Source organism: Lasioglossum baleicum, chromosome 3 (genome assembly GCF_051020765.1).
Source record: "Lasioglossum baleicum chromosome 3, iyLasBale1, whole genome shotgun sequence".
NCBI classification, from domain to species: domain Eukaryota; kingdom Metazoa; phylum Arthropoda; class Insecta; order Hymenoptera; family Halictidae; genus Lasioglossum; species Lasioglossum baleicum.
In genome coordinates, this window is record NC_134931.1 from 76,790 (window position 1) to 90,738 (window position 13,949).

Here is a 13,949-nt window from a genome sequence, read left to right on the forward strand (position 1 = left end):
ATTATTATTATTATTATTACTTTTGTTTTTATTATTATTATTATTATTATTATTATCGTCGTCGTCATTACATCACTGCATTGAAAGTTGCACAAGTACCTTTTTGTTTGTGTATGCTTTTTTTTTCTTTTCTTGCCATCTTCCGTTGCCCACTGGGTGCACAAAAAATTCATTTCGAAAACGTACGCGATCTCTTTTATTAGTTATACATATAGTTCTTCTTGCATTTGGTATTCGCGAAAGCATAATTTAGGTGTTGATGATAAATAAATAAACGTTTATGTAGCAGCTTGTAGTGGCCAACTCCCTTTTCATATATGTATATGTGTATTATAATATCAAAGCTGGAGCTATACCTTTTTTCGACGATACTAGAAAGTACCCCGTGTGTATTTTACCATAATAGGAAACGCACTGGAAAGTTATGATTGAAAATACTAAAAACCATGCATAAAAAATTACCATACAGTCTTCCCAATTGAACGATAGATAAATTAAACGTTTCGTATCTGATAAATAGGGCTTGTTGTTAGTCTATGTTTGCCGAAGATTAACAGAAACGTTTCGATTGCGCCACTGCCGTGTCTAATTTTGTTTGCCGATGAATTAGGTATATGGCATATATGGAAGAGAGCCGTGATACAGACGCAAACTGTAACATTAATTAGATGTTGAGGGATTTAACTTATACATTTTAGGATACAACGAGATAAAACGCGAAGCCGTATTTCTTTACTTTATGACAGGATTTATTCCACGTGAAATATTTACTTGGAAAGTATGGCAACATTGGTTCTCATGTTTCGGAAAAGATCGATATACCATGCAGAGTTGAATGGTGCGAACGGTGCTGCAGCTGCAGTTGTCGATGTGTATGTAAAATTTGTTAATGTTCGACCTAATGGTCCATAAATAAAAAAGAGATAAATATGAATAATAAATGATCAGCCGACGGGGTCGTGATGCTTACATCTTGAATAACAAAGAGCGAAATATGGTCCAGAAACGATGTAAAGAAACCGATGGCATTGAATCGGTGGACCGTCTAGTCGTGACATTATATGTAATGCTCTCGTTTAATCTCCAGCAGATTTACTCGAGTAAACTGATTGTGAGATCGTAAGATATAGGAGGGGATAGTCGTCTATATGTATAGTACTATATTTCAAGTTAAATGTAGAGCATGCTGACATATACATATATATGTATGTATTGTATTATACATATATTGCGCGTGATTATGTCAAATATAGATGTCTCTTCACTTATTCATAATTTTCTTAAGAATGATATATTTATTCGCGAAATAAATTTCGTTTGTTACTATACTCTACCGATATAATGTATATTTAATAATAAGTTTCAAAAAAGAGTACTTCTATCGTAGAATGTAGAATGTACATAATAAAATAAAAATAAAAATAATAAAAGAATTAAGAAATAGAAATTGTTGCATGTACTCACGCGTAAAGTATGTCGAGGTCACGGCTAAACGATTGAAAAAACAAGTTCTCCTGTTCCTAGCAATCTACTTGGAAAATCTTCATTTCGCATATAACATCGTTCAACCCTCTACGACACTCTACGTGCATACACCTATGTATACATGTGCATAGGTTGAAGTACATAGGCAGGTCTATAAGGACTACAGACTATATGGACTTTAGTACATATCTATACATATATGTATAGGATTCTGGAGACTGGAAATTGTGGAAACCAATTTGAAATTTTCCTCAGCTCCGGTAGCAAGCGAAGCAAAACCCAGCAGCTTCCTCTTCCCTCTTCCTGTCGCCGCGCCGAGCCGAGCCGGCTGTTTGCCCTGAGCTTTATTCGGAGACGCGACACCGTGCGATAACGCAATTTGGTAGCCGTGAAAATATCGCTGATAGCCGGATAGAACCGCGTTTATGTTTGCAATGTAACGACATGGCGCATGGCGCGGCGGCGGGCGCGGCTACGTCAGTTCGCGCCACTGCTTCCCCGAGTAGGTAGTTTTTCGTCTACCGTCGTTCTACCCTACCGTTTCTTCGCTATCCGACTCTCTAATGTCATTCTAACTTGATCGATCGAAATATTCAATCTTCCATCGACCATCTAACGCGTCCGATGCGTTTCTCGGCCGCGCTAAGTTTTAAATAGTGCGTTTCCGGTTCCTTCGCCGATCTTCCCGCGGTTGCGACAAAGTTACAATGAAAACATCAATCTCGTCGGAAGAACGACTGTCGCCGCAGAAGAAAGATGGTAAATCAAAGTGCTCGATAGCGAAATACATGCCAGTATTGACCTGGCTGCCAAAGTATTCCCAGTTCGATGCTGTTTCCGATTTGGTGGCCGGGTTCTCGCTCGGACTCACTCTGATCCCGCAAAGCATAGCGTACGCTGCCCTCGCAGGTTTGACTGCACAGGTATTTCTGCTGTTCCACAGGTATCGTTCCATCGATTTCATTCGCTTCCCCCCATGTGTTCGTTTGAAATTTTCGATCATTCGATCTCGAGATATTCGTGTCCGAGAACACGCCGCGCCGCGCCGATTATAATCTTGAAATCTCGTTGAAAAAGCACTCTTTGGGAAAGATTGTATAAGTACATATGCACGTGTATTGTGTATACAGTATACAGTAATACAGTATACATTATACATGCATTTCGTGTGTGGCAGCAAATCTACAGTAGATGTACATACAAAGAATTGCTTGAAAACTTTTGAAACGACTGTTTGATCGCGTTGTACGGGAGTCCGCTGTAAATGCACGTTCCTTGCCGTATGTCCAGTATGTGTTAACATTTAAATACGCTACATACGTAGAATTGAATTTTCATAGAGACGAAGAGACGTCACGTGGAATTTGATTCGACGCGTTTTCATAAACTTTCACATTCTAACGACGCGAAACAGGAGACATTTAATGAAAAGGAATGCGGTTTTTACGTTGATTTGCAGTACGGCCTCTATTCCTGTTTCGTTGGAGCTTTCGTGTACATCGTTTTCGGGACAATTAAAGAAGTATCGATTGGACCGTCCTCCCTGATGTCTCTGTTGACATTAGAGTACACGAGGAACATGCCTGTGGAGTTTGTCGTGCTCTTTTGCTTCCTGGCTGGCTGCGTGGAATTACTGATGGGCTTGTTTCGTTTAGGCTCGTATTACCATAAGTATTTTTCACACGATCGCTCCTCTCCATTTTTCTTACAAAAGACAACTTGAAACACCGCGCGCGTTTACCAGAAATTTCCTATGAATATTTAACAACGAAAAATTTTGCAAAAATCGACTTTTCGATCTCGTAACATAACAGACAGCAAACAGTATATTACGAGTATAATAAACAGATGAAGCATCGATTCTTTTGATTAAACGTCATTGATATTATTCGATTAAACCTGAATGAAATACGATAACGATGCAATAAACTATTAGATTCGGTAACGAGTTTTCGTTAATTTTTCGTTAATTCGGTTAATCGATACGAGGTGTGAAGAGTATCGCATGGAATGTATACATATAGTTATCGTGTAACGCGATACACGAGATATAAGAATAACGTGGGCGGATTAAAAAAATATCGAAAACTTGAATTAGTTTCATCTCCGCTTTTAAATAACTATCCATAAACAGTTATTTAATTCTCGAACAATTATTTCTGATTGTTTATAAAATATTTATGTAACGTGTATTTAGCCGTTTCGGTAAGTCACGTGTCGCGACGTTTCGGTTGTTACCACTCGTTGAAATCACTCGAACCAGGGCCCGCTCTAGGGGGGGGACAACCCGGGCATTTGCCCGGGGCGCCAAAATTTTGGGGCGCCATTTTAGCTTTGGCTGTAAGTGTGAGAAAAATATTGATGTTTTAAATATTCAATTAATAGAAAATTTCAGACTACCCTTGCCAGACAATTTTGCTAAAAAAAAAAAGGTCATTTTGTTCAGTGCGGTGCTTAGTGCTTAAAAAGGGGCGGCAGAGCGGGCCCTGCTCGAACGATGTTTCTTGTTAGGTAATACCACTACATACTGATCTCGCTACACGCTAATGCATGCATTTGATTTGCAAAACTAAAAAACTAAAGAACCAAAAATAAATTGTCTATATGTATATAATTATTAATTGTTGAATCAATTCGCCATTCGCCACGGCCCATACAGGTTTTTTAGTGGACTTCATATCGATGCCAGTTACATCAGGCTTCACATCAGCTACATCGATCATTATAATCGTCTCACAGTTACAAGGACTGCTCGGGCTGAAATTTAAAGCTAGCAACGTGGCCGACAATATCATGAAAATATTGGAAAATTTCCGAAAAATCCGATTGCCTGATTTTGCTCTTGGACTTTCCAGTATAGCTTTTCTTCTATTCTTTCGAGTAAGTTTCTCGAAATGTTTGCAACTAATCAAATTTTCCTATATCCGTGAATAAACTGAAAAATTGAATCTTTCCATTATTATCTACACTTTACACGATGAATGTGTGAATTCGATAATGGCATTATCCTTGTGACAAAGAAAAATAAAACTACGCGTGGATAAAGAATTATATTAATGTTCGCAGAAATTAAGAGATTTTGATTGTTGCATCGCTAAAAATGGTGACCATAAGAATGGCAGCAACAGAGCTGCGTTCGCGAAGAAGATGTTATGGTTTCTTTCCATATGTCGCAACGCTTTGGTGATTCTTTTAGCGTCTACTGTAGCATTTTGTTTCGAGCACAGAGGAGGATCGCCGTTTCTTCTTTCAGGTATTTTTTATTTTACCGCGTGCACGCATCATGAGAATTTTATTTCATTTTAACCAGCATCTATTTCAACGAATATTAACTAAAATAGTAAAATGTGATTTGTTTTGACACGAAATTGATTTTTGTTAATAAGGGAAAATCGTATCGGGACTTCCGAAGCTGTCCTTGCCGCCATTTACAGCCCAGGTTGGAAATCAAACTTACACTTTGATTGATATGTGTCAACATTATGGAACAGGGTTGATCGTGCTACCACTTGTGTCTGTGTTGGCAAATGTGGCTATCGCTAAAGCGTTTTGTAAGAATATGTTATACAGTACACAATACATATACGTATACATTGTATATCTACAATACGTGATAAAGATTGCGATCGACAATATTTCAACTATTTTTTAGCAAGTGGAAACACAATCTGTGCGACGCAAGAAATGTTGACCCTCGGTTTCTCAAATATACTCGGAAGCTTTTTCTCGTCCATGCCAACTGCTGGAGCATTTACGAGAAGCGCTGTGATAAGTGCAAGCGGTGTACGGACCACCCTGGCTGGCCTATATGTCGGTAATACATAATATTTTCATTTTCTATATTAATCTGTGCCGACTGCCGCGACTTTCATCTTTCGCCAAGACGAGTATCGAAGCAACGAACGTTTCATTATTGCGATTCTTTAGTTTATTATCTTTACCGTTGCGTCGCGCGTCGATACGGCCAACCCAATTGTATCGTGATTTATTTTCAATAAATGGCTCGAAATCAGACATCGAGACAGAGAAAACTTCCATTTAAGAGGATTCACTATTGCAGGAATTATGGCATTGTTAGCGCTAAGCTTCTTAACCCCGCACTTTTATTACATTCCACGAGCCACGCTTGCAGCGGTATTGATAACAGCAGTGGCATTCATCATAGATGCGAAGATCGTAAAGCTGCTTTGGAAGGGAAGTAGTAAGTATACATATCGCAGTTATTTTCATATGTAACATTATGCAAACGCAACTTTTTTTCAATTAACTTATCAATAGGTATTTTATATGTATTTCGATGCTTCCAATTCCATGGACAAACTAAGAATAATCTAAGAATATTCTGGTATCTGCATGTATTCGTTTTTTATTGCAGGAAGGGATGCCGTTGCAGCGGTAGTTACATTCTTTGTTTGCACTATTTGCGGAGTTGAAATAGGACTTTTAATTGGCGCCGCATTTAATTTAATTTACCTGATTCGACCGTCTGCTAGGCCACAGATCGAGGTCATCGAATGCAAGGTAAAAGGTCTAGATAGAGTTCTATACATATATGTACATGTCTATATGTGTGTAATACTATATTTAATCGATATAGTATAATACTATTCGTTTATCAAATGCAACAGACTTTATGTTTCTTCGTACAATATATACATATATAACTATGTACAGACATACAGGGAGGTCCGTTTAAATAAGGACACCTAAGTCCTAAATACGTTATCGCAAGGTAGTATTTATAGGTGTCCTTATATTTAAATGGACCTCCCTCTATACATAATACATGTGTATTAATTTTAGATAATAGGTATATTTTCGTTCGTATAATATATGCATAGACATTTTATACTATTTCATAAATTCCTTTAGTCACAGTCTGGAAAGAAATATGCGATGCTTCGACCCGATGGCGCTATCCTTTATCCTGCGGTTAATTACTTTTGTAATAAAGCCAATGAAATTATTCGGCAATACGAGCAGCACAACATACCTTTCGTTATGAATTGTGAGAAGGTTCGATACATGGACTATACCTCTGTCAAGGTATACTGTTTGCGTTGCTATATATGTATACTAGCCAGCGTTTCTCTTGCAAATAACAAATATTGCTCAAAAATCAGAAAGGAAGAAATAATTGTTTATACGTCTTTTAAAATATGTGCTGCGTACACTGTACATATATATGTATATTTTTAGGGCATTGAAATATTATCAAAGAACGCGAATGCAAAGAAAAGAAGCCTATGGTTTACGAACATACACCCAGAGACGTATGAAATTATTCAAAATCTTGCAAACATTAAACATTTCCATTTCATCGACGAGGAGGAGAAAGTTTCTGACATGTTTTATGGTACGTTCTCGCACTCATCTTCATCGATATCGTTAAAAATATGTATATTGCTCGCAGCGAATTATTACGACGATATGCTTATGTGTCAAGTTAAATACAATGTACGAGATTTTTCTTATTATAGACGATCTTCCAACGAACAATATGGACGAAGAAAAAGAGAAGCTGTTAGAAATAAGTCCATTAACAAGCACAACTTTCGCGAATATTAACGATAGTAAAATAAGGTGTTCGGAAACAATTGAAAAGACTGAAGTAGCAATAACAAAGTCTGAAGATAGTGGTCAAGACATATAGTTCCAACTGCCGCAACGTCATCAACAATGTGAAAAACTGAATAATATTCATGTGGAACAAACAAAGAAATATTATCTATGAAAAAAATTATTTAATTGACAATAAAATATATATTCTGAAAATTTTTAATGTGCCCTTTATTATATGCAATATTACGCACAACCCGATAATATAATATAGGGTTTCAAATGAATAACTTCAATGTAAAAATGTTCAATTACGCAGTTTTACATATGCATATGTAATGTAGAAACAGAGCTCTCTGGTAGAAAGACGAGATTCGATTCCGATCCGCGTCACGGCATGCGGCACCGACGAGATATTGTTTTTTGTTTAAGCAAATGATTCTTGCCGCTTTTCCCGTAAAAAAAGTGCCACCAAGATCCGCTAGATGGCGCGTTCAGCCACGCAACAAGCTTCGATACTTTGCCGTTAGGATCGCTAGTGTCGCCGCTTCGGTTGCTGTGTCGGTAACATTTGGCATCAAGTTTGAGCTTTTTGCCGCTAGCAATTGGCGCTGCACAGCGTACTGTCGTCTGCAAGTGTCGGTATACTGTCGGTAGTCGGTGCCGCGACTGGCTGGACTGGCCGCACTGGGCCACCGACGAGATACTATTAAAGACTGCCAGCCCCTGTGTTATTCAGCGGGACCGGTAAGTGGGCGCGAGTGGGCGCGGGGATAACGTGAAAGTTACAGTGATCTGATATACCACAGCGGTAAAAGTTCCACAATCGTCGAGATATTCGTCAAGTTGAAGAAGAATGATATAGTAGAATGCTGACATTACCTATTCTGTAATTGCCTTATAATACTATATATAATTCACTTATTGCATTCTTATTTTCCTTATTATCACCATTGTAATAATTGTTTACAATATAATCGATAGTTTATAGATGTAGGAAAAATGGAAGTAATTACTACGTAATATTCTACAAATGTATTGGAATTTAAAAGTAATTTGAACATTATTGCGTTATATATAAAATAATGATTCTTAAAAAATATTTTGTTATGTTGTGTAATGACAAAATTCAATCGTTCTTATTAAGATCCTTAGTAGGAAACAGAAAATTAATTTTTTTACTTATTTATCCCATACTTGTAATGCTCGACAGCATTATTGACTGCAATTATTAAAGTAGAGGTAGTAACAAGATAAAAGTATTAACTAATTAAACTAATTTTCGACGGCTCCTATCCATACAATGTTATTTAGAGGCAGTATTTCGTACGAAGATATCTAAAAAAATAATTCTATTTGACTCTATACGAATATTTCTTGCACCATATATGACGCTATTTAAAAAGTGCTTGTAACATTATTTTATTTCATTCTGAACTAAACCACTTCCTGAAACATGATTCATTTATGAGTACATTGTGCGACGAGGCGAAGATCTAGCAGACGAAGTCGAAGTCGAAATCTTAAAAGAATAAGGACTCTCCGAGTCTCTTTTTTTCCCGACGCTGTCCTTCATTGTGTCCGAAACTTGCGTCGCTCATTGCATAAGCAAATATCATCGGAATTATATAATTTTGGTATCATTTTCATAAAAAGAAACAAAATTCACCAAATATGTTAAGGAAAATCCTATAAAAAAGTAATGATAAATAATTAAGCTTTGTTGTTTGATTAGTAGTCTCACACCGATATACCCGATCCGACCCGTATCATGTTACAATGTTTCACTCCACTCCACGGCGACCAAAGCCCCCGAGCTTCACTTCCCTTTTCTCCGTTCGTCATCATAGAATAGTGTTTCCTGAAAATTGAATGTCTCTGGCCAGACTCGAGTTTTCGACATTTATAGCAAGCTTGCTATAATCTTATCTTATATGTCAAAATTCAGTTTTCTATTTAAAATATTTTGTTGTTAAAACTCATTAATAGTTTTAAATAGTACTTGAATATATTTAAAATGATATTGGAATATTGGAATATTACAATTTGGAATGAAGGGCCTAGCCGGACGAGATAGTCCTTCGAATTATTTAAACAGCCGTTGTGCCATTCAATTTTCGGTCCATTTTCCCCATTTACTTGCATTAATTTAATCATATAATTGCATTTAATTGAAATTGATATTTGAGATTTTTCCCGATTTTTTGGTTCAAAATGTTAATTACACAAAGTGAAAAACACGCAAAAATTCGACAAATGCAGGTTTTTTAGAGAAATTTTTAGACTATCAACATATGTACGAGAACTTTTTTTACGACAGCTCGTAAACGACAAAGAGGGACTGAGGTACGAGGCAGCCGACACAGTTCAAAAGGCTGCGTACCGATTACACCAATGCACATAGGAAAGTTTTTTATTTTTCAATCTTTTTTACGGAATTACCAACGTATTTGTGAGATCCTTCTAATTAAAATGAGCCTAAATACGGCATAATTTGAGCCATATTTACTTATTTAAAGTGTGATAATAATGACCTAATATAGGTTATTATAATATAGGTCATTTAATATAATATATTTATAATTATAAATAATTTAGGGATGTGCGGGCCGCTCGATGTTCGGGTTCGAGTCGAGTCGGCTCGGGTCGCAGAAAGTCCGGCGGCGGCCCTTCGATTCGACTTCGAATTCGTCGGGCGGGTACGAAAAGAATCGAACAAGTTCGGGCGGACGAGTTATTGCGTTATCCGAGATTCAAATACTCTGCGTTCTTATGACATAGATAATGGTAATAATGGTTTTCTTTCTTTACTTATAACGTGATTTTTAATATACTTGGTTTTTTTATAACTACATTAGGTATATTCGCCAAACGCGTGCCTGTTCTTTATTTGTATTAAAGCTTGAATAATGCACGTTTCATGTGAAAAACTTAAAAGACAATATTTCTAGCTTTTTAACGAATTTTCTCCGAATGAACTTAGATATGTATCGATAATATCATTAAAATGTCTTTACGGAAGGTATACAATACACCTAGAAGATTACAATATGGTAAAGTATGGCAATAATTAAAAACGAAATATAAATATAAACATTATACGTATTATATTTCGTGTTTATATTTTATTCTGTATTATCTATAGGCTCTATATAATTAACTTCCCGATTTTATAGGGAAGTTATTGTAATGACCCCGAAAATCGAAAATCGATTTTTTAGCAGATCTTCACGTTTCATGGTCATTGCAGTCATTTTAGACTATTTTCAGCAAAATGTTCGTATATGTGTGTGTGTGTGTGTGTGTGTGTGTGCGCGCGTATGGCCGTTTCTATGTAATCAAATTTTTCGTTAACGTTTTCAGAAAAAGTAACAACGCGATCAGGATGATGAATGATGCAATCGATATGCCCCGCTGTAACTTAGAGCTGATTAGATTTTGGTCCATTTTGGTCAAGTAGTTTTTTAGTTTTTTTAGTTTTTTCGAAAGAAGTTCATTCAACAATGCAATTTATACGAGAGAACGGAAAGTTTCCACCGAAGAAACAAACGTAATTACACAAAAAAATTTTTTTCGATTTCTTTAAAATTAAAAAAAAAAAAATTTTTTTTAATTTTTTTTTGTACCTTACGATGATGTTTCCGCTTACAATAATCGAAAATTATCCCAATGCAAGAGTGAGTTAATCATCTCTACAGGCGAGAATACATTTTCAAAGAATATCGATGAAAGTACAAAAAAAATTTATATTACAATCTTTAAAAAAACAATCAGTTCAAAACGAATTATTAACTGAGATTAAATTGAAAATTAATATAAACTATATGATAATTATTAATAACATTGATGTTGAAAACGGATTGATTAATGGAGCACACATGCGGAATATTAAAATTTATTACTTTTCAAGAAAATACTAAAATTCCGTCTATATTGTGGTTAGATTTTCAATTGGCCAGAGTAGGAGTGAAAGTAAGAACTCGTTATCGTGATTATATGAAAAATGCACAAATATTGATCAAAATTTTACACCAATAATAAAAATATCGAATCAAGTAAATATGTCGAGTGAGGAAAAATATCAAATCACACGTAGTCAATTTCCAGTGGTTCCTGCTGAAGCGATTACGATTCATAAAAGTCAGGGACAAACATACGAGAAAGTATGTTTGGATTTTAAAAAATCAGAAAGGCGAACTTTACAAATATTGTATGTAGCACTGAGCAGAGTTTCAAAATTGAGCGCAGTTTATATATTTTGGGACAATTTAAATTAACAGTATCGAAGAAAACCAAGATCACTACTGCAAACCCGGATAATGAGGAGTTGTATCGTTTGCGAAAAACTAATTAAGACAATTTATTTTGCAACATTAGTATGCTATAACAAGGAACCAAGCGAGCAACGAGCATACGATGCTGGTTTAATGTGACGCCATATAACAAACATTTTGATAAGTAGAAAACTATTGAATTTCCCTGAAAACGTATAATTTTCTTAAAACGTACACTTAATAATGATAATAATATACTGCAACTAACGAATCGGGAAGTTCTTTGTGTGGCTCGTGGAGAGTCACACACCAAATAAAAAAAAACATTAATAGCTATAGGTACTACTAGCCATGCGTACCACTAACCCTTTCGCAGGAGCAGTCCTATCCGCGAGCGAGCAAAAACAACCCTACTCGCGAGCGAGCGAAGCGAGCGAGCAACAATAACCCTCTAGTTTTTTATTTTATATGATTTTATTTTAAGTTAATTTCTATTTTATTTTATATTGTATACTATATATTATCTTTTAAGAATTTGTGTAAGATTAATGATAGTTAAGTAGGTTACTTAACAGTTAATAAAAACATCACCCACTGAAAAGTTATCATAACTTATTACATACCACGTTGTAAATATTTTCTTATAATTTTTTCACGTGAAACGTGCATTATTTCAAATTTTAATACAAATAACGATCATGCACATGTCTGCCGAATATACCTAATGTACTTATATAAAAATCACATTATGGACAAGTTATGAAAGAAATACGTACCATTATTATTATTATCTATTTCATAAGAACGCACAGTTGATTCTCGGGTATCGCGATAACTCGTTCGCGCGATCTTGTTCTATTGTTTTAGAAGCCGCCCGACAAAAGTGAGTCATGAGTACACTGCGGATCTTTATGCAAAATAAAAAATGCTTGCATTGATTGCACGGCACATGAGCCAAATATAAATTGTATTCTTCTTTTAATTATCCTATTAAGCTGAAACTAATACGTTGATGTCCTTAAATATTTTTAACATGTCCACTGCTTTAAATTGAACGTGTACATTTTTGTCATACATGCATAAAATCCGCAGTCTAGTCATAAGCTTCCCGATGTGTCTGATGTATCGCGTACCCGACTCGAGCCCGATAGGCGAAAAACCAAAACAAGGTAATAAAAGTAGTGGTTTTTTCCCCCTCCCCAAGTTAGCACAGAGTCCTCGAGGTCGAAAACTGAGATTCGACACCCCAGAGTACCCCTAAATGACGTGACAAAATTTCATTAAGTTCGGAATACTTTCCAGGTAGACGCCTTTTTTCGACCTGCCGACTGAAAATGAAAAATTGAATAACTCCAAGAAAAATGGAAAACTTAATGACTCCGAGAAAAATAAAGAACTTACTGACTCTGAGGAAAATGAAAACTTTAATAACTCTCAGTTAATAAGCTGTCTTCAATGCCTCTTAAAAATGCAATTAATCGCATGTAGGGATTGATCAGGTGTTTCTCTCTCTATATTAAAAAATATTTAAAAATCCTTTGACAAATCTGTTTTGTGGCGTCAGGATACTGCTGTCGATATTCCATCACAGTTTGTATAGTATATATTATTTCTCCACTTTGTTTCTATATAAAATTTTAATATGATCCTCCATTAGTTTAACGCCCCGTTCAGCGGTATCATTGACCACCTTCAGTCTATGTTTCAGTCAGTCTACTTATTATTCATAATAACTTCTTTTTCCGATATTTTAACTGTTTTTCTTTTGTAGATTGGAGCGTATTAATGAATTTAGTTAAGGTAGTAGAGAGACTTCCAGGATTGCAAGATATTCATTTACTCATTTCTCGATAATACAAACACGGGGTTTTTCACTAGTCAAAAACGCTAGATAAAACATCGATCTAGGGCGCTATCTGCCTCAAAAGTCCTATTTTTTCGATTACGAGGCGTAATTTTCATTATTCGGCAGCATGTAGCTATGAAAATAGCTATATGCGCAGTTGTATGCTTCCGAATAATGCAAATTACGCCCCTTAATATCTCTGTCAGTTATGTATATATAAAGAAACTCTTCAAACAAAAGTTGTAGTATATAAGGAGGTGGATATAGTATCAGAGAAAAAATTTTTTTTCAAAGTAATTATTTCAAGTTTTCAAAGTCACGGATGTTTTTTCTATCAACAACTGTTTATGCTACATACGGATTCTTAAAGAGAAAAAAGACAAATTCAACGATATATCATAACGTCTATTTATGTAAAGATTTAAAAAATTCAAAATTTTCAAATTTGCTGCGCCTCATTTTCCCATGATCCAATCGGCCCCAAAATTTTTCCAGATCATTTTCTCAACATTTGTTACAATTCTGGTTTACGGGACAAAAAAATTTCATGGTCGAAAAATAAGGTCCACCCTAATGTCCATATACGTAAATTACGAGAAGCAGTAAAGGGTGCTTAACGTCGAAGAAGAAAATCCTGGTAATTAAAACTTAATATGTACTACATTCTACGTTATTAGAATAATTGTAGTTTAATTATGATACATTTTATATCAACATTTTTTATTTACACTTAGAAACGCACTGTCTCGGAAGGAAATGGACATTCGAGAGAAGCAATAAAATTA

The 13,949-nt window shown here is 35.6% G+C and overlaps 1 protein-coding gene across 2 annotated transcripts; it reads left to right on the plus strand.

Moving 5' to 3' along the window:
• The first annotated feature begins 47 nt into the window (after window positions 1-47).
• Window positions 48-7,252, plus strand: LOC143207449 (sodium-independent sulfate anion transporter). 2 transcript variants are annotated; one of them, XM_076420911.1, is made up of 11 exons: window positions 48-2,408; window positions 2,945-3,140; window positions 4,145-4,365; window positions 4,552-4,738; window positions 4,872-5,036; window positions 5,138-5,299; window positions 5,546-5,686; window positions 5,861-6,006; window positions 6,358-6,531; window positions 6,685-6,841; window positions 6,966-7,252. In XM_076420911.1, the coding sequence occupies exons 1-11, from the start codon at window positions 2,193-2,195 to the stop codon at window positions 7,136-7,138; spliced, it is 1,938 nt and encodes a 645-aa protein (XP_076277026.1). In that variant the 5' UTR covers window positions 48-2,192; the 3' UTR covers window positions 7,139-7,252. The 2 variants fall into 2 exon arrangements, with proteins under 2 accessions (XP_076277026.1, XP_076277027.1); XM_076420912.1 differs by lacking the exon at window positions 2,945-3,140 and having other exon boundaries at window positions 48-2,244.
• Window positions 7,253-13,949: the final 6,697 nt, after the last annotated feature.

Excerpts from the sequence above, each read along its gene's own strand:
- LOC143207449 (XM_076420911.1), top strand. The coding sequence starts at position 2,193 with ATGAAAACATCAATCTCGTCGGAAGAACGACTGTCGCCGCAGAAGAAA. Across the intron at positions 4,366-4,551 it reads CTTTTCTTCTATTCTTTCGA|AAATTAAGAGATTTTGATTG; the intron begins GTAAGTTTCTCG and ends TAATGTTCGCAG. Across the intron at positions 5,037-5,137 it reads GGCTATCGCTAAAGCGTTTT|CAAGTGGAAACACAATCTGT; the intron begins GTAAGAATATGT and ends ACTATTTTTTAG.